The sequence below is a fragment of the Triturus cristatus genome, chromosome 6, assembly GCF_964204655.1.
Source record: "Triturus cristatus chromosome 6, aTriCri1.1, whole genome shotgun sequence".
NCBI lineage: Eukaryota > Metazoa > Chordata > Amphibia > Caudata > Salamandridae > Triturus > Triturus cristatus.
This window is the reverse complement of record NC_140589.1, coordinates 814,704,192-814,729,677: the sequence shown is the minus strand read 5'-3', so window position 1 is coordinate 814,729,677 and position 25,486 is coordinate 814,704,192. Positions and strand designations below refer to the sequence as shown.

General features: G+C 45.9%; 1 protein-coding gene across 5 annotated transcripts in view; it reads right to left on the bottom strand.

The window, feature by feature from the left end:
- The window catches only part of CEP170 (centrosomal protein 170), a 428,342-nt gene that overhangs the window by 252,344 nt on the left and 150,512 nt on the right, over nucleotides 1-25,486 (bottom strand). For all 5 annotated transcript variants that reach the window (XM_085611407.1, XM_085611409.1, XM_085611411.1 and 2 more), the window contains exon 4: nucleotides 13,263-13,341. In XM_085611407.1, the coding sequence (XP_085467533.1) occupies nucleotides 13,263-13,341 (79 nt within the window). The remainder of the gene's footprint in view (nucleotides 1-13,262; nucleotides 13,342-25,486) is intronic.

The following is a 25,486-nucleotide window of genomic DNA, read 5'->3' as shown; positions in this document are numbered from 1 at the left end:
CTTTGTGCACAGACAGACAGCGCCTGGAAGGCCCGTGTTGTGCTGTCTTCAGACTTCTTGACACTTTTGGCTGGGTCCACTGGACTGGGTTTAGCAAGTCTTCTCTCTTTTCTGGATTCGGGAGGGGGTTCGGAAAGTACGGTTGCACCTTTTCCTTCCATAGAGAGGTAGTTATTGACAAAGAACACAAAGGCATGTGATATCCATTGCAGGGACATGACTACGATGCTTTCCGCCATTCGTCATCACAGAAAGACAGACCTAAGTTCCAGTGATGGGCAAAGGTGCTTGATGGTGCTTGAAGGTGCTTGATCGGTCCTGATGAACAAGTTACTTACCTTCGGTAACGATGTATCTGTATGAAACATTAGTTAGTTAGATTTCTCACCTTAGAATATCCCCAGGTGTCAGGCTGGATCCGGAAAGATTTTTCGTCAGCAATACCCCTTGTGCGTCGCTAGGCGTCGTCTGCGGCTCCGCGTCCATCGTCGGCATTGTGCGCCGAAATGACGTCGGAGTACTTAGACGCCGCCCTCGCGCGCTGACGTCAGTTCTTGTACATAGCTTTCCGCGCCAGGAACGCAGAGCCATGCAAGAGACCGACACTGGTGCCAAAAAAGTCTAGGGCCCTGAAAAGGATAACCTTAACCCTAGATGTCGGTTCGCAGAACGGGGAGGATGGGTGGGTCGGTGAGGAATCTAACTAACTAATGTTTCTTACAGATACATTGTTACCGAAGGTAAGTAACTTGTTCATCTGAAAGAAACACGTTAGTTAGATTCCTCACCTTAGAATATATACCCCAGCAATACCAACCACGGTGGTAGGTCTGCGAACCAAGATCACACCAGAAAGTCCTGGAGAACAGAACGGCCAAAGAAGCCGTCTCTCCGGACTTGGCTGTCCAGGCAGTAATGCTTGGTAAACATGTGCAGCGAGGCCCATGTTGCTGCCTGACAGATGTCCTGCAAGGGGACTCCCCGACCCAAGGCAGTCGTCGCCGCCGTGGCCCGAGTGGAATGGGCCCTCAACCCAACAGGAGGTTCCTTTTAAACTAAGGAGTAACAAGCTTTGATGCACAAAACGACCCACCGAGAGATGGTTCGCTTGTGCACCGCCCGCCCCATCTTAGCGCCCACGTAGCCAACGAAGAGTTGGTCGTCCAGCCAGAACTGTTTTGTGCGGTCCAGATAGATGGAGAGCACATGTTTTGGGTCCAGACGGTGGAGACGCTCTTCTTCTTTCGAGGGATGCGGAGGCGGAAAGAAGGTGGGCAGCATAACAGACTGCCCGATGTGAAAGGCAGTCACAACCTTAGGAAGGAAGGAACGGAGAGTGCGGAGCACAACCTTGTCCGGATGAAGAGAAAGGAAAGGAGGCTTAGAAGAGAAAGCCTGGAGCTCACTCACCCTTCTAGCAGAGGTGATGGCTACCAGAAAAGCAGTCTTAAGCGTCAAGGGACGAAGAAGACAATTATGAAGTGGCTCAAAAGGAGCGCACATCAGATAAGTCAAAACAAGATTCAAATCCCACTGAGGCATTACGAAAGGGACAGGAGGAAACATGTGAGTAATGCCCTTAAGGAACCGAGAAACAACAGGGGATTTGAAGAGAGAAGGCTGATCAGGAAGCCGAAGGAAGCCAGAGATAGCAGAAAGATAACCTTTAAGAGTGCCCAGAGCAGAGCCCTGCTGGGCCAAAGAAAGAAGGAAGAGGAGAACCTCAGAAAGAGGGGCGGAAAGGGGATCCACAGCCTTTGCTGTGCACCATGCCACAAATTTGTTCCACCTACAGGCGTATACCGTTTTAGTGGAGGGACGCCTGGCTGCCAGAATCACATCGCAGACTTCAGGAGGCAAGTCAAATGGCATCAACTGTCGCCGCTCAATCTCCACTCATGAAGGTGGAGACTGGACAGGTTCGGGTGGAGGACCGTCCCCTGCTGCTGCGACAGAAGGTCCTCCTGAAGAGGCAGTCGTATCGGGGGATCGATTGACAGACTGAGTAGCTCGGGATACCAGTACCTTCGCGCCCAATCTGGAGCCACCAAGATGACTTGGGCTCGCTCGCGCCTGATCTTCTTCAGCACTCTGGGCAGAAGTGGTATAGGCGGAAAGGCGTACAACAGGCCGCAACTCCACTCGCGACGAAAAGCGTCCCCGAGCGAGTGCCGCCTTGGAAACCCCAACTGCTGACACTGCGCGTTCTCTTCTGTGGCGAATATATCTAACCAAGGCTCTCCCCACTGCCAAAAGAGGCCTTGTGCCACGTCCGAGTTGAGGCACCATTCGTGATCCATCATGTACCGGCGGCTGAGTTCGTCTGCTCTGGCGTTCAGAGAGCCCACCAGAAGTTGAACCACCAGGGTGATGCCCTGATGTTCCAGCCATGTCCAGAGGCACAGAGCCTCCTGACAAAGGGTCCACGACCCCACCCCGCCCTGTTTGTTGCAATACCACATGGTGGTGGTGTTGTCCGTGAACACCTGCACCCCACTTCCCCGGACAACGGGAAGGAATGCCTTCAGTGCAAGTTGGATCGCTCTCAGCTCCAAAAGGTTGATATGGAGCCGAGACTCCGCCGGAGACCAGAGTCCTCTGATCTCCGCCTCCCCCATGTGGCCCCCCCCATCCCAGGAGGGACACATCCGTCACCACTACGTGCTCCGGGTGGGGTAGGGAGAGGGATCTGCCGCTGACCCAATCGCGGTTCGTGAGCCACCACTGCAACTGTTTTGCAGTGCCCTCCGAGATCAAGACATGGTCGGACAGGTTGCCCCGATGCGGGGCCCACTGAAACTTCAGGTCCCACTGCAGAGCCCACATTCGCCACCTGGCGTGATGCACTAACAGGATGCAGGAGGCCATCAGACCCAAAAGCCGCAGCACCAACCTGACCGAAACCCGGGATAGAGGCTGAAAGATGGGAATCAGAGCCTGAATATCCCGGACCCACTGCTCCGGAGGATAAGCCCGGAACTGCGCCGAGTCCAGAACCGCCCGGATGAAAAGGAGCTTCTGGGAGGGACTCAGATGTGACTTCGGCACGTTGATGGAGAACCCCAGCAAATGCAGGAGGTCGGCCGTAGTCTGGAGGTGGGAGAAAACCTGCTGGGGCGAGCCCGCCTTCAACAGCCAGTCGTCGAGATAGGGGAAGACTGGCACCCCTGATCTGCGCAGATGAGCTGTGACCACCGCCATCACTTTTGTGAACACCCGAGGGGCACTGGTGAGGCCGAAGGGGAGCACCATGAACTGGAAATGCTCCTGACTCACCGTGAACCGCAGGTAACGCCGGTGGGCCGGCAGGACGGGAATGTGAAAATATGCGTCCTGCAAGTCCAACGCTACCATCCAGTCTCCTGAATCCAGGGCAGCCAGAACCTGAGCTAGGGTTAGCATTTTGAACCTTTCCTTCTGGAGGAAGGCGTTGACGCTCCTGAGGTCCAAGATAGGGCGTAGGCCCCCTTTGCCCTTCTTGGGAACCAGAAAGTAGTGGGAATAGCAACCACGACCTACTTCTGGACCAGGAACGCGCTCGACGGCCCCCCTTGGCCAAGAGGGCTGCAATTTCCTCCCGTAGAAGATTCAAGTGATCCCCGACATGCGGTGGCATGGCTGGAGGGGTCGTCTCGAAGAGGAGGGAGTAGCCCCTTCGGACGATTTGCTGCACCCACCTGTCCGACGTGATGGAACGCCAGTGGAGCAGGTGATGGCGAACCCTGCCTCCCACTGGCGTGGAATGGGCCTGAAAGCACGGACTAGGAGGGCTTTGAGGCGGATGCTGCCGGGGTGGATCTGGACTGACCGGCACGTTGACCCCCGGTACCGCCTCGGCGGAATCCACGTCCGCGACCGCATGCAGGTTGGATCTGTGGCCGGTGGCTAGGCGGACGTGAGGGGGCACATCTTCCTTGGCCACAAAAGGGACGAAAGGTGGAAGTCTGCGGTCCCGATCCCGAGAGGCCCAAGGACTTGGCCATAGCCCGGGAGTCCTTGAAGCGCACCAGCGCACTATCCGCCTTCTCGCCAAAAAGGCGAGTGCCATCAAAGGGCATATCCATGAGGGTGCTCTGGACATTGTGAGAAGTTGGCCTGATATATGATGTCACTAGTTCTAGTGTACACCTTGTATCAGTCCAAACAACCCTTATGGTGATTGGTTGTAAAGTCAACCTTATAGACCAGCTATCCTAGTGGTAGCATGGACAAGAGCAGTCTTAGGCTAAACTCTGTATGGCATGTGAAGCCAGCTGTTATACCACAATAATCCCTTGAATACCAAATGAAAGGACACCACACCAGATATATATAAAATTAGAATGTATTTATTCTTACATATACCCTCAGCACTCTTTATGAGTTCAGAGGTCTAAGCACAACAATTTCTTAAGTAGCATACGTTAAGTTATACAGGAAAAATACAGTTAGGCCCAGGGGCCACGCAAACCATATACTAAGAAAGTGGTATAAGTACCACGTCACGAACAGGGAGTAGGCCTAGGGCATCGCTGGGGCTACACTACCCTACCAATAGTTAGGACGTGGGAGGCCCACGGGAAGCGTGTGCAGTGTGGAAACACACACGCGGGTTACATTGAAGTCAATGGGAATGTAGTAATTAGAAATAGGAAGAATAAGGACACTTCCGAAGTAACTAGGAGGAAGCAACTAAAGACTTAAGACACTTGGATAGTCAATATCCACTGGAGCACCGGAGTACTCGCGTTACCTCACCCACAGGAGACCGGTGCATAGGTGTGAAGATGTGTCGGGTGTCGTCGCTGGATCCTATGGATGCCTGAAGAACAGATGCTGGCAGGCGGCCAGGAGGAAGATGTCCAGTGGATCCAAGGGTGGATCTTGAAGGAAGAACACCTGCAAGCAGAGGGGACAAAGTCTGGATCACTAGCCAGTGACTGTGTGGAACCAGGAAGGAACCAGGCGATGTCGTGCAGAACACAGGTGATGTCTTGAAGCTTGTCTCTGCAGCTGCGTGGACCAGGAGGCGTCGAGGATGACCAGAACCAGGGTACGAGCTGTCCCACGAAGGATCTTGCTGATGGCGGAGTCGACGTCCCGATTGGAGTCAACAAGCCTTCACAAAGGCAACCCACGCAGAATGGGAAATTCGCTCCAGGTGCAGACCAAGAAGGTCTGAGGTGCTTCTCTTTCACAGGGAAGCAAGGGCCAGTCTGGAGGAGCCAAACCAGCGGTGAAAAGTTAAGGGTTCGTCGTCACGGAGGCTACTAGCCAACAGGCAAGCAACCAGACAGACTCGTCGAGCAGGAAAATGCAGAAGGGCCCCACGCAGGACTCGTGGAGTGTGGAGGGCTAATCTTCGGTGCAGATGGTGCTCGGGGTTGGGGCTTCTCAATCCCCAGAGCACATCGAGGATGCCTCAGAAGCTGCGCTGGAAGCTACTCACCAATTTTCCCAGGTAGCCGGTCCCACGTCTCTCGTCGCCTCCACGGATCTCAGCTTGGCTGTGGATGTGGATCAGGGTCAGAGAAGTCTGGAGGTCAAGGCGCTGGTCGGGCTCTGTAGTCGGTTCATCGTAGAACTTGGGCAAAGCAAACGGCAGGTCGCTTGTTGGTGCCTGTTTGCACAGGGTGGCCACTCCTTGGCCACAAGGGAGATTCTTCAGTCTTCTTGTCGAATGTCGAAGGTCCAGAGTTTCGTGTCTTGTTTCAGTTCAGGATAATCCAAATAATCCTAGGGACTCAGCTCCCACTCTTATACTAATCTGGGGGGCTGGGTTACCTGCTAGGTCCCTCCTATGGGTGGGACCAGGGAGGGGGGTGGTTACACCCCCTTCCCTTTGTCCAGTTTCGCGCCAGGGCTGGGGCTGGAGTGCCCCAGCACCGGTTTGAACCGGACTATGCATGGGACACCTTGTGTGCCCCAGGCAGTGTCTCGTTTCTTTCATCCCTCCCTGCCCCAATACACTAAGTCCTGTCTGGGGTGGTGCTAGCAGCCCCCAAGGCAGGAAACCTATTGTCCAAGCCTCCCTCGCTGGAAGGACTCCCAGCAGCAGGAGGTCAGACTTGTGTCCGTGGCAGCAGCATCCATTTTGTGATGCTGGGGCTCTGGTTAACTTTAACCGGGTAGTAGGTCTTCAACATGTCTTCTCCCTCGAGAAGGGAGGAATACTATCCTCATCGCCAGAAATGGTGTGGGGGTAGTATTCCAAAGTGTTAGACACCTTACACGACATGTTTTGATAAAGCCAAACCATAGTTACCATAACCGCGAGGATTATAAGGCACTTTAAGAGTATATGGTAGGCGATATCATAGAACAGCTATAAGGACATGGTTCCGAAAGCTGCAGACAGGCTCAGCTCATGCTAGAGCACCATCTCACATGTTACCAAGCACTCTGCCTTCAGGATTGTTAAGGCCTGCCATAGGGGTGACTGAAAGGTTACCCATGTGTCTATTTATAAGGTAGGTATAGGAATACTATACCTAAGCAAGGGGTGATTACACGATCTTGCCACAGGTGAGTGATCAGCCACTTGTGTCATGATGGGAGGCCAGCCAGGGGTGGCATAATACATGCTGCAGCCCCTGGTAGGCCTAGGGTACACCCATGCCCTGGGTACCTAAGGTACACTGTACAGGGCCCTATAGGGTGATCCTTACCAATTGGGTTATGTACCTAAAGTACATAGTATGAATTTAGAGAGAGAACAGCTGGGCTGTGGGTCTGATTAGCAGGCCCACAGCCACATCTAAGTCGAAAACCAGTGAAGCAAAAGCAAAAAGTGGGGGTGACCATAGGAAGCAGACCCTACTCTCCTACACACATCCCCTGAGAAAGACGAGGACCGCAGCCAGGCGTGGCGGCGGGGCGCCACCGTGGTTGACATCGCCCTACCCAGCGAGTCCGTAGTGTCTAGTCCACACCGAATAGCATGTCGTGCTGCATCCCGCCCGTTGGCAAGAGCCTGGGCGAGCCGCGTCCGGGCTTCCTCCGGAAACTGGGCAGCACGTACTCCAGTGTATTCCACAGAGAGTGGGAATAACGGTCCAAGAGGCAAGCGGTGTTTAAGGACCGCAGTCCCAAACTAAGGGAAGAGAACAGCTTCTTACCGAACTGCTCTAGCCTCTTGGATTCCCGATCCGGGGGAGCGGATGGGAAGGAGGATTGGGAAGTAGAGGCCTGGATAACCAGGCTCTCGGGCGTGGGGTGTTGGGACAGAAAACTGGGGTCGCCCGGAGCAGGGCGGTGGGGCCGGGCCACGTTCCGATCCAGAGGAGGTACTGTGGAGGGCTTGGACCAGGTGCCCTTCAGAACGTCCACAAGTGCCTCACTGAACTGCAGTAGAGGCTCCGAGGAGCTTGCTGATGGTTGAAGCACTTCAGTGAGGAGGTTAGTCCTCACGGCCACAGCAGGCAGCTCCAGCCCAAGGGCTTCGGCCGCCTTGCGCAGCACCACTGAAAAAGCAGCACCTTCCTCCGAAGCCACAGTCGGAGGAGAGATGAAACCAGTGTCCGGGGAGGTGTCCAGACCACTGGCATCCCACAGCTCATCTGCCCAGTCCTGAGATAAGTTGGCCTGCATGGCCAGAGGGTCCTCAGACCCCTCCCAGTTGCCCCGTCATCTGATTCCTGATAAACAGGGGGAATAATCGGAGCCGGACGGTAGATTAAATTGTCATCCATTGGCGTCGGCGCCGGACGGCGCCGCACCAGCGCCGGGCCCAGACCGGGGCTGAACCGGGGAACGGCGTCATCCGGAGACGGCGCCGGGGAGGAACCGGTGTCGGCGGAGGAGGCGTCGTGAGGTCGACCGGCACCGACTGAGATCCAGGCCTGGATCCCACGGGGACCTGCGGCGTTGGGACCGAAGTCGACGACGGCGCCGGAGCCGCCGGCTCGCTAGGTCGCCCAGTCGAGCCCGCGGGGCCCGAAGGCACGCCGGCAGGCGTCGACGGCAGAGCCAGGCCCCTCATGGCCGAGAGGAAGGCACTGATCTCCGCCGGAGTCGCGTCAGTCCCAGGGACCGGTGGGTATGGGGACGGACGCGGCTCCTGCGTCTCCGACGGAACCGCGGGGGAGGTACCACCCAGACCCTTGACCGAGTTGCACGACCGGCGAGGGGAGTCCGAAGAGTGATGTCGCCTCTTGGACTTCTTAGCATGCTTCGACTTACCCTAAGAGTTCGACCCCGACGAGCGGTGGTGGTGGCTGCGGCTCCGCGACCGGTCCTTCGACCTCCTCCTGGACCGGGACCGTGAACGGCGCGGAGCCGAGTGTCGGAGCTCGAGAAGCTTAGGGGACCGCTCCCGCCTAGCCTTCAAGGTCAAGGCCTGGCAGTCGATGCACGACTCCGCATCGTGGTCGGCCCCCAGGCAGTAAAGGCACCGGCGGTGGTGGTCCGTCACCGACATCAGTCAATGACAGGAGTCACAGGCTTTAAACCCGGGCATCCTACTGGCACCAGCACGAATCGAGTAGACAAAAGAGCCCAAAAAGTTTTAGTCAAAAAGTGACTAAAGGGGTAAGCTCTTCCCGGATCAGCGCTGTCCGGCGCGGAAAAAAGAAGAACTGACGTCAGCGCGCGAGGGCGGCGTCTAAGTACTCCAACGACGTCATTGAGGCGCACGACGACAGACGCGGAGCCGCAGACGATGCCTAGCGACGCGCAAGGGATATTGCTGACGAAAAATCTTTCCGGATCCAGCCTGACGCCTGGGGATATTCTAAGGTGAGGAATCTAACTAACGTGTTTCTTTCAGATAACTTCCTCAGGGGACTTGCAGACCAGTTCCAGAAGCTGTACTTGCCTAATAGGGTCTTCGTCAAGCTGGAAAGAGTTTCAGCTTTACAAGGACAAATATAAAAATTCTAAAAAGTCCAGTAGATGTTCTGAAGTAATCGGTCAAAACGATTTTCGAAGTTAAGTTACTTCTTGACACTGAATATGATCTTCATAGGTGTTTGGATCAGTGTTGACTATTCTTTGGATAGCTATCCACTTTAGCAGGTTCCCAAATGGTTCATGCTAAACTTCCTGTGAAACAAGTCATATGGCATATTTTTCTTTTCTCTCAGTGGACTTTAAAGGCTTCTGACACTTGAATGTCGGAGCAGGAAGAACAATTCTCAAAGCCTGATGGCTCCACCAAGGCACAATGGAGCTAAACAACAACTGCTTCCCGCTCCACCGGACTGCAGCAAATAGAGAAGCCCCTCCACCCACACCGGACTCCATGGACTGGCTCATCAAGCTTACACCAGCGAGGCTAGGGGTTCTCCCTTCCTCCCCCACCTGGCTCACCCATCATAACATACATTTTGGGATCTTCCTCCGACCGTTGAGACCTAGCTAGCTGGCCGATGCCCGGTGGAGCTACCCGATAGCTAAAGAGATGGGCCGTGGACTTCCCCCTAGGCCGTCACCTACCCAGCAGGACTTGGGGCAGACTTGCCGTCGTATATCCCCCCACCCCTTCACCCTACCACCTTAACCTTCTACGCTCCATTTATACCATCTCCTATGCTGTTTAAATGTTACTAGTAACTTATGTAACCTGTTAACTGATGTAATTTTGTAACTTTGTGGTACCTCATGTAAAGCACTCTGATACCTTCGGGTCTAGCCAGCGCTATATAAAACTCATTAAATAAATACATTAATTAATTATCTCCTCAAAGCCAGCATGAATTTTCCTGGGTAGAAGCTTTGCTCTGTCATTGGCCCTGCACAGCTGCTGCGGGGCTGAAGTCGCTCACACACTGTTTGCAAACACAAATGTTTACTTCTGATGGAATTGTAATTAAGCAATTCCGTTGCAGGGACTAAAACGTCCCATCAACCTCCAAAGCATTAACATCCAGACCATTGCTAATTAGAGGAGTAAAATGTTGATGCTGCTGTTAAGCATATACGAACACCCTTCCCAATGCCCCAGTGCCTAGCTCATTTTTATCAGACGCACATTCCCCCTGCAACAGTCTCCACTGTCAGCCATTAGCAGAGCACATCTGGCCGCTCTAATGACCACCCTCGCGCACAGATACCTGACTGCCATCAGTCCCAGGATCGGATCCTCTGCCTGTCCACGTGCTGGGTAAGAATTATCAAACAGTCTTTACTCAGTTCTTACCTGAATTATGTTTTTGTTTTGTTGCGTACTAGGTCCGGTTTCTTAGCAACTACATTTTTCAAGTTGGCATTGGAATAGTTTTTCTTTCAGCATTTACGTTTCCATAGCTCTTGGTTTGGCAATTTATTGTTTCCATTCACCATCCTTTCAGTGGCATAGCACATTGCTAAGCTGGTGAGAGTGTTACTCTTTTTAAGTTCATTTACTCTGATATATATAAATCCATAGGTAGGAAAACAACTTGCTGCTGAATGCCACACACAGTTCGAGGGCATGTTTCATCACATGGAAATCATACAGGCTCAGCAGGACACAAATAACATCCCACTCTTGGACTTCAAATCCTGCCTCTCAATAACTGTAAAGCCTTGCGTATTAGTGCACCACCTTTCAATATTCCACTGTCTCATTCATGGCGTTTTATTTGATTGACCATTTGATTTACAGTGTTTTGTATAATTAAATATTTAGTATTAATTGGACTGAAACGTGTTTCTTAAATATATTTTACTACTGGTTTCATTACAAATGAATTCTGTAATTCGTCTCATACAGCACTTGCTAGTGAAATATATTTGTATATTTAAGTTATCAGAAAATGTAATTCAGATCAGTTACACATTTCTAATTAAGTTTTTTTCGTTTATTGCCCTTAGCCAAGATAAACTGCGTATTTAAAAGGTTCAGGGTTTCTTTTTCTTATCACCAATGTACGAGTTGACAGCCAACAGAAAAGGGTTTCATTTCAAAAGGCACGTGCAACGCTTGGACGTCTTGAGTTGCACCTAATGGAAGTTTTGATCTCTGTCAAATGTCCAGTACTCGGAGACAAACAATGTCTGGTCTTTTTAGCCCACATGTGTCATCTTTATTCAGCTTGTCCTTCCCACCAAAAGCTCTTAGTAATCAGCCTTGAAAGAACTGCAACGAATGGTTCCTCGCCACAGCTGTTAAATCAACTTTACTTGTCGGATTCCTATTAAATCTACACTCCTTTATGTAACTGCACTTCTAAATACAAAACTTTATTGAACTGAGTCAAGTCGCTTTTAGTAAAAGGAGCCATTGCCCTATTAACTTCATAGGAAAGAGGGAAATGGAGGGTTGGTAATCCTCTATTTTTCTTCTAATTTGCAAGTTAAAAGCCAGTTTCTGTTCTGCTCTGCACCTACGAATGGTCTACGGTACGAAAGCACCGCTCTTTCAGGGCAAAATTGTTACTTGCATTACAGATATTCTACAAGAATTCCTGTTGTCCGATGACTATCTAGGATACCTGTCTGCGTGTACCCATCCACCAGAGGTTGTGTTGCTGCGGTTAGACATGTTGCACAGCAAACTGTAGTTGCTCTCTTAAATAAAATTATTTTTTGGCACTAAACAATAGATTCAGTATGAAGCATTCAGTTAACAGGTACACCTAGTTCTTTGCGCTTAAGCTTTTCTTCTAATCTTGGGAAAGGTACATTATTTTTTCAATAAGATTAGGTGACTTCGCTCTCACTTTTAAGTTTTTTTCAGTCGATAACTGTGCCACATGTCAAGCCCCATTATCTTACTTACGGATCTCTAGATCTCAAAAGTATTTCCAGGTACAAGGGATGGTGTCAACATGCACATGGCTGCTGCCTCCGTCTAAGAACTCAAAAAGCATTTGCAATGCAATAGGTCTCATATTTGCAAGAATTTGAGCTATTGCCATTAAAAATGGCAATGCCCTTTATTTATGTGTTTTGAAAACCTGCAAGTGGTGGGTAAACACGCACTTTGTACTTATAGTTCTTGCTTACGAGAAGCAAGGCTGGCAGTAAAAGAGGCACAGTTACTGCCAGCCTTGCTTCTCGTAAGCAACGACAACTACAAAGTGCGTGTTTACACACAACTTGTAGGTTTTCAAAACACATAAATAAAAGACATTGTCATTTTCAATGCCAATAGCTCAAACTCTTGCAAATGATTGTTTATTAAAGCTTTAAAAAATATTTTATTTGATATATTTAAGTTAATTAAATCTTTAATTCAAAATTAACTTCACAGTGCGGTCACATTTTATATTCCGTTCCACATTTAAAACGACCATATAAATTAATTTGTTAAATAGGTTACATAAAAATGTCTGTAGAATTTGTTCAAGTTTAATAGACTTTTACAATATTCTAATAATTTAGCACAGGGATATTTGTGCCCTGGTGGAGGAACCCTCTGCCTATGTATGAAAAGTTACTAGTAATAATTTTCACTCATACATTTGGTTCCACCCTCTTTCAGGGGGTGGGGCCATGTAAGTATACACTTTTTAGTAAAGTATCAGTCCAAAATGGTGAAAAGCCAAAAGTTGTACATTTACTACAAACTGTAAGTGTAAAAGCAGTTTTACCCAATCAGAATTTGGAAGAAAAAGTTACTTGCTTATAGCCCTTATCCTGCATTGCAGAAATCTTTATTAAAGTCACAAACTCAGGAATAATTCCCCATTGTGTATGTGGACTCTAGATCACTTTTCTTAGATGTACTGTACTTTATCAGACAGTGTTGAAAGAAATATTGAAAGAGGCCGAACATCCCCCTACCAGTCTATGCTATTTCATTAAAAGATTCTGGTTTCAATCAAAAGTCAAATGTCATGGTGTTATTTTGCCTTATTTACTTCATTTAGCCCAAGCCAAGCTTCAACTTGCATTAAAAGGGGTTCATCTGGCCATTATCACAGCCACCGAAAATCTCCAGGTCAAAAATCATATTTTGAAATGCAAGTGATCAAAGAATTATAGGAAGGACTTAAAGTGTTCCCTCCAATTAGACATACTTCTATACCGTTGAAGTCGAACATAGTTCTTTTAAAGTTGACGGTCTCTCTTTTTGAGCTGATGTACAATTATTTTAGCTTTTATGATTTTGATTTTATGCCTACAATGCACAATCTAATTTCCTTTGCTAAGGAAATATAAATTTAAAACCGTTTACATTTATACATGCATTTGCACTACATTAATCTATACAATCTGGAGCTGCGTGGGTTATGAAAAAGCAATTCAGACTAAACGAAAAGACTGAAAAAAACAGAATCAAAACCAGAAATCATCATAAACTAAAAGGACACACTGCATGTGATTTTAAGAGGAAATCCATTTTCAGAAAAGGATATCATATCCAAATCGTAGCTTGTCATCAAGTTTCAGAGTGATGTAGGTCTGCTCCGGAATCCTCACATCATTCACAAACGTCTGAAAAAACAGTAGTCAAGATGAAGCAAAACTGATATTTCTGATCCTAATTTTCCTTCGCAGGCATTTTCTTTGCATGTTACAGAGTAGAATAGCTCTGTTTTTTCGGATACTCCAAAACACATTTAAAAAAGATAAATTATTCATTTTCTGAAATTATCTCTTAAAAGGATCACCCCTATGAGGGCAACTTTTTCTGCCTTTGTTACATAGCTTATTAGAATTACATTCTGGTCACTGTAAAGTATATTTCTGGAGAACAAAAATACTTAACCCTCCGCCCCCCCACCCCCCTCAAAATATAAAGAGTCAGTTAAGTGCTTCACTTTTGATGGTTTCTCAGAGCAAGGATAAAACAGACTAATTTCCAACTATAGTCCTGGGTTGAATATGAATTCAAAGAAATATACCAAGATTGAAAATTTTGTGTTTTTGGTAGTTTCAAACGGGAGGAAAGAACAGCAAGCCTGCTCTTCAGAAGGAGGCAAAGCAAGAGAACACGGAGAGTGTAAACAGAATCACAGTCAACACAGTAATGTTTGACTAAAATATGGCCTGATGTACAGTTACCCCTCTGAAAATGTTTGTGATTGGTACAATTCCCACTAATCAGTGGCTTCCCTTCCATTTTCAGGAACGAACCATGGGCCTATCCAAAAACAAATGGATAATAATCGATAATAGTATCCATCAAGCTACACATTGCTTGGAGAATGCTAAACCATTGAGGCTAGATCCGGAAATTGCTTTTAATTTCATTTATATCTAATTTTATGATGATGTTTATTGTTACATTTATGGCAAAGTTCACTGATTAGGGAAGAGTAAGGACAATTAAAGTTTTGGTTAATGTGACAGTCTGGTACTTATTTAAGAAAGAATGGAGCGCAAGTTCCTAACACCACTATGGTGACACAGAAGTTAAATCTCACGTAACCTCCTGGATGGTGTAATGGGAGCTAGAAAACAGACTTTCTAAGACAAACCTTTTAGTTTCGACTAGTGCAGGGGTTTGAAAGCGAGTCCAATTATTCTGGATTAAACAATTAAGTCCAAACGTAGGGACAAGCAATCAACTTGGCAAGGCTACTAGAATTAAAAACTATATCATCGGGGTTGTATAAATCCTGCTCAGTTTTGGTAAATAAAAGGAGTGTAAAATGGATTCGTCATAGCACGCTCTAAAATCACCAAAGACACTCAGTTCAGCGATGGCAAGCTGCAGTTCAGGATAACAACTTTGATTGATATGGAAATCTGACCTGAACAGAAGCCTCAAGTACAGGTCATGGGACATAAAGAGATGATTTTTTAACTTTATTTATCAGCTGTGGAGAAATAATCCAAAAAAGCTACATAGTTTAAAACAGTAAAAGACATTCAACGTATGAACGTTCCCAATGAAAGGGGGAGGAAAAAAGGAAAAAGAGACCGTTCCAAAAGAGAGCAGAGTCAGAAGAACAGAAGAATAGTAATACAGGCACTAAGGGATAGCAAACAATGCAATTGCCTTATGTAGTACATGCTATAAAGTAACCATGTGTAACAGGAAGCGTAGATATTGGGGGAGGGGGGCACATTTGTCTATATGCCTGGACTTGGAGAGATGATTTAATACCAACAAATGCATGGTCTGACAGAAGCAATTAATTTAGTGTTTTGATCTGTGTTGCATCAGCACTATAGTCACCTTGGAAAGGAGAGAGGTTGAAGGAAAAGTAGTGACAAATTGAACTGACTATTCAATAAAAAGAATACTTAGCTAGGCTCTGGAATTCTAGATAGAATGTCTCTGAATACACAATTTTTTTGCTGGGGCAACCAAGTTAATAATTGCTATCCTTCAAATGTAGGAGACACCCTTGAGTGAACCGATGTTCAGAATCCAGTTGTGTTTTTCTAAGAGGGTTCTTCTTAGTTTGCCTGTGTTTGTGCTCTGAAAGGCTCACCTGTACTGAGTTTGATGCCACTGCAGAGAGTAACGATTAGTCATCTCCTCAGGTTTACGGATTTACAAATGATTCTAAAGAATTACGGACATCCAGTGGTAGGCCTTTTGTGCATTCCCTCGAGATAGCACTTCAAAGCTAGGTAAACAGCTCTCAGCTATTACTTGTTTAAGAGGTATGATTGTTCCTTCGTCAGTCAACTTTTATAATCCCTCAAGTCATCACCTTAACCTTGACATGATTAAATCATTGGATTGACTAGAGAAAGGAATACCTGGAAAGGCACCCTTGTACATACTTTTTAAAACTATCACGATAAAAGTTGAAGAACCACATGGAAAAGAGTCACCATGCCCACCAAATCGTCGGGTCTCAGTCCCACTGATTTTCTGACCCTTCTTGCAGAGGCTACATGAAAAGTACTACAATCGAGACTTTGAAAATGCAACGTGCAGTGGAGCCCAGAAGAGTTATTCTGGTCACCAGATGTGAAGTTTAAGACAATTGAGAAGTACAGAAAAGTCTTTCTTTCAAGGTTATACTTTTGTGACTAATGTCCAATTCTGCTCCCAAGTACTGAATGAATTTGACTGGAGTGCATGTAAATTTGGAACATGAAGTGTTCTTTGCCAATGTTTTGCTACCTGCTGAATTAGCGGGCTTTTACCAGCCTACTTTCTGAGTATGATAAATAGCCCTTAATTTCATAGGATGTATGGCAGGTTGGAAATGTTAATAGTGTCCGAACCTCTTCAAGCCTAGGAATTTTCAGTATTTAACAAGTGCTATGTCAAAACAGACTACTAGACCAGAAACAAGTATCTTGTACACTTAAGGCAAACACCCAATCCATTTTAAGACATTGATGGTAATTGAAGAGTAGCACAAGCTGTCAAAACCTTTCTTTCTGGCCTGAGTGTTTGTAATCACTAATTCCAGCATGCAAGCAAAAGCCTTCCACTTTGAAAATTTCTCAACCACTTTTAAGTAACAAGATTAGCACCAAATGTACCTGCTGATCAAGGAGACACCCATTAATATAAATTGGGTGACCCAGAGAAACGTCAAAGGACCTGGGTATCGGTAGGTACAGAAAACAATAGGTCCTAGACAATATTAAACATTAGAATCAATGTAGGTAATTTATCTTTAAAGAATGATTAAATCCTGTAATACAAAACAAAAAGAGAAAACACATGGCCAAAGTACATTCCTCGTTAATGAAACAGTACCCTCAGATGTAGTTCTGCCGAAAACCATTAATTTTTTCGTAATACATCATCCATAGTTCAATTCAAAACATATAACTTTCTTAAGAAGTAAAAGGGGTTACTACCAAGGAGTGAAAAGAAGAAGTGAAAAGTTGGTGCTCTATTGGAAGAAGAGAATCCGAGAAATTGAGAAACAGTAATTTTTAAAAATCAAAAAGCTGTTGAGGCCAAAATCCTTATGTTAGCAGGCCTTCCCCTAATATCATTCAAGTCTAAGTCGTTGATGGTTTATAGTTGAAGCCGATTAATACTTCATCTGTCACCGGGGTAGGGGGATGGGGTACATAGAGTACAGGCCCAACGGATGGGGGGGGCGATTCGTCAATGTTTCGACCCAGGTGCGAAAGGGTAAGTAATCTCCTCAGCTACGGGTCTTCATCAAGACAGGGATAAAGGGAACTTATGTTCAATTTGTGTAGCCGATAGCGTAGGCAGCAGGTCTGCCCCCAAAGGGAGATCCGTCAATGGTGTGCCAAGAAAATAAATTCAATGTAATTTCCAAAACTGGCCGTAATAAAAACGTCCCAGAGAGGGGGTAACTCCCTCACAACCGCTGCAAACTAAGTGACGAGAGACTTCCTTGTTGTGAATTAGTTTGAAGTCACACGATGTATACAAAATATATGCCTTCAATTCAATCGAAGCGCATACTCCTCAGTCCAAATCTGTCAGTTCAATCACTGATTGAATTGAAGGCATATATTTTGTATACATTGTGTGACTTCAAACTAATTCACAATAAGGAAGTCTCTCAACACTTAGTTTGCGGCGGTTTTGAGGGAGTTACCCCCTCTCAGAAGCTAGAGTATGAGCTCATCGCTCAAGGGGATAGAATAGAAGGAAATATCTCTGACAGATTATTATCCCTTAGAATGGAATTGGCGGGGGGGCGTGGTCTGGCCACGCAGGAAGATGGCCGCCTGACGAGTGAGCTCCGTCACGGGATGGACCCTTAACGGATATTTCCTACCTCACAGCGGCTTTGGAGTCTTCTTCTTGTGCCCTGCGACAGCCGGAAGGTGGTGGGCACGATTTGGGCGAGTTTTCGACGATGTGACGGCGAAGCTTCCCTGGTGTTGACTGCCTCGATGACAGGGTTGTGTGGAGCTGCGTGTCTGGCGGGGCCTGTCTGACGTATCTACTCAGGCTGCCTCTTCTTCCTCCTCAAGCCGCGCCTCTGTTGCGAAGAACGCCTGCCCCCATGAAGCCGCGCCTCTGTTGCTGCTGAAAAGCGCTTGCTTCCTTATGGAGCCGCGCCTTCGTTGCTGACGACGGGCACCCGCCTCCTCATGAGGCCGCGCCTTCGCTGCTCCTGACAAGTATCTATCTCCTCATGAAACCGCGCCTTTCTCAAATTGCCTGCTGTAATGTTTCTTTTCAGGAATGTCGCCTGACAGGAGTCAGCATTTTTGACGTGTCGACGTTCAGCTACTGGTAGGATTACTTCCTTCTATAATCCCGTTGTGGCACTTATATCGCTCATCTCATCCAGTCAATGATCAGGTCAGCAATTAATTTGCGACTCATCACGCTAAACTGTTCTTCCAAGCTGAACTTCTTTGCTACAGTCACAGTTTCGCGCCTTTTGACTTTGGTTACAGCCGACGCTTCATGGCCTCTTCTAGCGTAGTCTATATGCCTTGTACAAGAGTGTGCTTTTTTTTTTTTTTTTCCAAATGCCATTATAGTGCTCAGGTCAACTCCTTCAGTTAGGCTGTGCTTTTTCTGCTTTGACTATGATTACCTTGCATTCTACAGCCTTGTTTATCTTGCTGTGCATGTAGCTGTGCTTACTATTATTATCATAATCGCGCACATGATGTTTCATTTTATCTTACCTCTATTTACATGCCTTTGAATATAGCGGCAGTTGTTATCATATTAACAAGTGTAAGTAGTGGGGGTCATTAAGCAATGATGTACATTTTACTGTTTAGAAATACATTATAAGTTTCTTTTAGCGTATTAATGTCATACATATACAGTCACTAAGTGTTTCTTTTGCATGTCTTGGTATTCTTTTGCAACCACATATAAGCATTCCTCAACAGCAAGACGGCTTTACGTACTTTCAAAGTTTTTATCAAGCATTCTCCTCAAATGTCTGCCTCTAAGCAAGGAAACAAGGCTTCTAAACCACTTCTTTTTGCAGAAGCCCTCAAGCAGTCCACCAATATGCCAACAAAAGGCAATGCCTCCTCTCCTTCCGCTTCACCTCAGGCTTCGGCCTCTAATGGTGGGCAGGTGTCGGCGGCAGCTTTGCAACGTATCCTGCACGAAATTTCCGAGGTTAGTCGTCGATTAGATGACATGCACCTTACAATTACATCACTAGCTGAGGAGACTAAATCAATTAAGACAGAAATTACCAACTTTCATACGAAGTTTGAATCCCTTGATTCTAGAGTTCTGGCAGTGGAGAATCGATTGGAATCTCTTCCAAATCAAGACCGGGACCTTTTACTCTTCCATAGTAAACTCATTGATTTGGAAGACAGAAGTAGGAGAGACAACATCCGTTTTTTTGGCTTTCCAGAGCGCATTGAAGGGCAGAGTTCCAGTGCATTTTTGTGTCGTATACTCCCAAAGCTAACTGGTATTCCTTTCAATCCACCTCTGGAGATACAACGGGCTCATAGAATTGGTCCTCCACGTGATGATCCTGCCGCACGCCCACGACCGATTATTGCCTGTCTTCTTCGTCATGAACAAACAAGACAAATATTATCCGCGGCTCGACTTCAAGGCTCCTTTTCTTTTGAAGGTCATCGCATTTTTATGGCAGCTGATTTCTCCAAGGAAACTAACGAGCGGCGGAAAGCCTTTCTCTCCATGCGACCTCAACTACGTCAATTAGGTATCAAATATGGCCTATTTGACCCAGCACGCTTTCGCGTTACCAAAGATGGAGTTTCTAAGGACTTTTTTGACCCCGAGCATCTTCAGCAATTCCTGGACCGTCTTCATCCTCAAGAAATGGAGGTTCTCACAACACCCTCACAGCAAGTTCAGCCCCATTCATCCTCTAAGTCTTCCACTACATTGCCAGATCGCAACAGGCGCCCTCCTAGCAGCCCCCGACCTCGGGGTAGGGATCTTGAACGTCTTCATCGCTCACAAGAAGATAGGAAATCTGCAATACAATCGGTTTCGGTTGCTACATTTTCACAAGATCTGCAGAGAGACAAGTCACGTTCTCCTCTTAAAACTCCTTCGGATGCGGACTGAATAACTCTCTCCCTTATGGAAGTTGCTGACCTTAATACTATTGGCAGTTAACTATAGACTCTCTTTTCCTGAGAAGTCTTATTTCTATTGTTAATTATTTACCACATTTCTCACATGTTTTGCTGTTCTTATAATATTTGCTTGTCCTTTTTTACCTCTTTCTTCCTAGCTTTCTACCTTATTTCTTTTCTCCTTCAGTCTGCTTACTGTTATTTCTCTGCCTAATAATATCACTCTTTCTTCTTCTTATATTCATTGCTTCTCCTGTTACAATTTATTGCTTAAATATTTCTTACTAATTTTGCATTTACTTGGGCGCCTTGGCGTCTAATGGTTTAATTACAGTTTTATTATTCTACTTGCACGATTGCATGTTGGTCTATGTTTATTTATACACGCATTGTATGCTTTATGATATTAGGTTACTTTACATTTAATTATTACTAGACTCCCCCCTCTAAGCAATATTGCTTCTGAATCTCTATTTTGCTCTTTCTACCTTTTTATCGTACCTAGGTTCTTTTTCACTATGTTTTTCTGGGCTTTCCTTCTATTCCATTGCTACTCTCCTAATCTTTTCTTTTTTCTGTGGGGTCTTTTCCCGTGGCGGTGCTCTAGTGCGCCCAGACCCGCGGATAACAGTCTACGGTCTCTTGATCTCTCTTTGCTTTTACCCAATATTTTAAAGTTTTCCTTATTATTGTATCACCTCTCTAAATTTCATCTCCCTTTCTCTTCTTTTATTATTCTTCTGATCGCTTCTTTCATGTATTCCATTTAAATCAAAGTTTTGTTTCCATTTATTTTATTTTTGTTTCCCCTTCTTTTTGTCACTTCTTTTCTTTTTCCTTTGTTTGGTTCAGCACGTTGTTTTGTGTTTCATTCCCCTGTCTCTGATATTTGCGTTGTTCTAATATGGCAAAAACACACTCTCTTAATGCAATTACTTGGAATGTACATGGTCTCACCCATTACATAAAACGGAAGAAGGTTCTTTCCTATCTTCAGACTAAGCATGTAGATGTAGCCTTGCTTCAGGAGACCCATTTGGATGCTCTAGAGTCAGACAAACTTTGTAGAGACTGGGTGGGTAAGGTTATACATAGCAGCATTCAACAGGATGAATCCACGGACGCAGGTCCCCTTCGCAAGTGTGGAGTTGCAATTCTTCTTCGCAAGTCCCTTCCGGTCACTGTCTCTAAAACATGGTCAGATGTAAATGGCCGCTACGTTTTTGCTAAACTTAAAATTGGTGATTCTCACGTCTGTGTAGGATCTGTATATGCCCCTACGGGTACCAAGAAAACATTCTTTCTTCAATTATCCCGCTTGTTGCTCGAAATTAATGCATCGCAATATTTGATTGGTGGAGACTGGAATGTGACGCAAGATTCTATTCTAGATAAAACTGGTCCACTAGATAGGGGCAATGCTTCAGATAGAGCTTTGCTAGGTGACATTATCTCAGATATGGGGTTGGTTGACCATTGGCGTATCAGTCACCCAACGGATAAGGAATATACTTTCTTTTCGTCGACCCATGGTACGTTCTCTCGTCTTGACTACTTCCTCATCTCACAGAATGCAGTTAAGTTGGTCACGGATTCCTGTATTCTGGAAGCGGCATTGTCTGACCACTCTCCGGTTCTCCTTTCCCTAGAACTGGGACTTTCTAGTCCTGGACGTAAGCCCTGGCGAATGAATATCCAACGCCACAGAACTCCTGTTGGTAAATCCCAACTACAGTCACACCTTCAAACTTATCTTTCTAACAATCAGGGATCCGTGACCTCCAGCAGGACTCTTTGGGCTGCAGCTAAGGCTACTTTAAGGGGACAATTAATGCGTGATGCAGCAATCGCCAATAAGCAAAATGCGAGGAAACAAGTGGAGCTCGAACATGACATACAAACCTATTCTCGCCTATATATCACTTCTCCGTCCTTACAAAATCGTAAACTGCTTGAACAAGCCCGAATGGCCTTAAACAGTCTTTTTACATCTAAGGCAGAATACGCCTTACAGAAAATGAAAGGTCGACACTACGAGCAAGGAGAAAAGGCGGGAAGGTTATTAGCCGCACAGTTGCGTCAAAGGGAGGCATCTATGGCCATCCCGGCCATCAGATCTGCGCAAGGACACTTATGCACAAAACCTCAAGACATTGTCAATGAGTTCGCCTCCTTTTATGAATCCCTCTATACTTCTGATAATCAAATGGATTCGGATAAGATGACGGCATTTCTTGCGAAGGTGCATCTCCCTTCTCTTTCAGCGGATGGTAAGGCCATCCTTGAGGGTGAAATAACTAGGGATGAGGTTTCCAGTGCGATCGCTGCCCTGCCCTATCACAAGGCCCCTGGTGAGGATGGGTTTCCTCCTGAATTCTATCGTTGGGCAGGTCTCAATATTATTGACACTCTACATGCCGCATTCCAAGAGGCGGATGCTGCATCTTCATTGGGTCCCCTTTCTAACAAAGCTATTATTGTTGTGCTACCAAAGCCAGGCAAAGACCCCCAGCTTTGCAGTAGTTATCGTCCCATTTCCCTGTTGAACTCTGATATTAAAATCCTGGCTAGTATCCTTGCGTCTCGTTTACGTAAAGTCTTGCCTTCTTTGATACACCATTCCCAAGTAGGCTTTGTACCGGGACGCTCTTCCCGCAACCATTTGCGTTCTCTGGCCCATGCACTGTGGTCGGCTCAACATCTCACAGATGATGCGTTAGCCCTCTCACTTGACGCAGAAAAAGCGTTTGATCGCATCGAATGGAATTATCTTTTCACGGTCATGGAAAAATTTGGCTTAGGTACAAAATTTATTGATAAAGTACGTTTACTTTATAACCATCCTTCTGCTCAAGTGAATTGTGGTGGATTTCTATCTGATTCCTTTACAATTAAGAGAGGGACACGCCAAGGTTGTCCACTATCCCCCCTTCTGTTTCTTTTGGCTATGGAACCTTTAGCTGCTACCATCCGTCAATCTGATGAAGTTTCTGGTATTCCCCTCCCTATTGGACATTCCAAAATATACCTGTACGCTGATGATATTTTACTTACTCTTACTCGTCTTCCTCGGTCGATCCCCTCTCTTCTTCAAATTATTAATGATTTCTCTTCCTTTTCAGGTTATAAGATTAATTGGGACAAAAGTGAGGCTTTACCTATTTCTAACGGTACCACAAAAGCAGCCATCTTTGGTTTTCCTTTTCATTGGCAGTCCTCACGCCTCAAATATTTGGGTGTCCTAGTTAATAAAGGGTTACAAGATATGGTTACAGATAACTTGTCTCCTCTTATCTCCCAAATGCGTCGGGATTTTGATAAATGGAAGGCTTTGGGTCTTTCTCTCTGGGGTAGGGCTCAGGCTGTTAAAATGGTTACTCTTCCGAGATTCATTTACATTCTGGGCATGCTTCCCCTACAGATTCCCTTATCCTTACTCCGGTCAGTAGACGCCCAGATTAAAACCTTCATTTGGGGTACTGCTAAGCCGCGTCTTGCCATAACCAAGTTGAAGGCTCATCAGTTATCAGGCGGCATTGGTCTTCCATCCATTGAACACTACTCTTTGGCGTTACATATTTCCCAACTCTCATATTTTTTACCCGGTATTAAAGACTTGCCACAATGGGTCCAAATAGAACGACATCTTCTATCCTCGGAATCGAATCTTACTCCTTTGTATGGTAGTGGCACTAGTCGTCTTGACCCGAAGAATCCGATATTATCTGCCATGCATAAATCCTGGCAGAGAAGTCATAGGTTGCTAGGTTCGAATCCAAGAATTCACATTAAGGCCCCCCTATGGAATAACTCGGGCATTCGTATCAATGGTCGTATGTTATCCTGGCCTGATTGGCGTGCTGCAGGTATCCTATATCCGGATCAGCTTCTACATGATGGGGATTTTAAGCCATTCTCTCAGCTAAGGGTAGAATTTGATCTTCCCCTACATCATTCTTCTAAATACCTTCAGCTCCAGCAATGTCTGAAGACCCATATGGGATCACCGCCATGGCTACTACAAGATTCCCCTATTTTATCCTATTTGCACATTTGGGGGAAATTTAAAGGTGTTACCTCCGGTATATACAAAATTTTATCGTCCCATCTTTTCTCTAAATCTCTTTCACACGATCTTCAGCGTAAATGGCAAGCTCGCCTCTCAATTTCCTTTTCCAACACCGAATGGGATTTGATTCTAGAGAATTTGAACAAGGGAGCTCGTGAATCAAGGCTCAAATTTTGTCTTTTCAAAATACTACACGATTGGCATTGGTCTCCAGTCAAATTGCACAAAGCTGGTCTTCTTTCCCATTCTAACTGCTGGAGATGTACCAATTCAGGTTGCGATATTACTCATATCATTTGTGAATGCCCTAGTATCCAATCCTATTGGGCTTACATTGGTACTACTTTGAATTCCACTATGCCCCTAAAATTGCCACTTACACCAACTAACATTCTCCTGCATGACTTACGCCACTCCCCAAAGCTCTCGAAACCACAACTTCGTCTTTTTCATACCTCACTTGCTACTGCTAAAATATGTATCCTGCGTCATTGGAAATCATCTTTGCCTCCCTCTCAGGAAGATTGGTTGGTAGCGATGATTCAGACTGCCTCACATGAACGCACTATCTATAACCTTCAGGATCAAGCTGACACCTTTCTCCGAATTTGGTCTCCATTTCTTAAATCAAATACAGCTAGTTCCCCTGCTTCTACTTCTACCCAAACACATTAATCAGCTTTTACCCTCTCTTGTCCTTTGTTTATTTCTTTTCTTTTCTTTGCCTTCTGTATCCTCTGCTTTATTCGTTGTAGTGTTCTTCTGTCTTTATCTAATTACTTTCTCTTTGTTCTTTCTATCTATATTTCCCGCATTTCCATTGTCTAAGCTTTTTCCCTTTTCCTCTCCTTATAGGTCATGTCTTTATAATGTATCATCCTATGCCTTGACTTCATTATTACTTCAATTAGTATTTATCTATTTAAATGCATATTTATATCTTATTTATATCATATTTATTCATATGTATATTTCAGCATTGTTTCTTTCAACATGGATCTATTTTCTCTTCTTTTTCAGTTGTCTATGCTTTGATGTACTTGTTTTATAAAAATTCAATAAAAAATTTCAACACAAAAGAATGGAATTGGCGGGGGTGCTGGATGCTAGATTTCAGAAGAGGTGGGAGGCCAGTAAGATGGCTCACTTCGAATATGGGGAAGGCTGTGGAAAGCTCCTAGCCTGGAAAACTAAACAGGAACTAGCAAAAAGTAACATAAGAGAAGTAGTTTGCAACGCTACTGGAAAACTGTGTCAGACTCCTGCAGATATTGAAGAAGCTTTCCGAAAACATTTTGATAAAGTCTATAGAGAAGATCTAACCCCACAGGACAACACGATAGAATCCTGGCTTGACTGTTTCCCTTTTAAGAAAGTCAGTGATGAGGCCTCTAGTAATTTTAATAAACCCATAAACCAGTCTGAAATCAAGAAGGCAATAGAAACAGGGATAAAGGCAAGGCGCCAGGACCGGATGGTCTTCCGGCCGAGCTATATAAATCCCTAGCTGACATTTTGATCCCAGTAATGGACAAACTATTTTCTCATATCTTTGAAAAAGGCGGGAATATGCCCCCCTCATGGGATGAGGCTACTGTGGCCTTGATCTTAAAACCA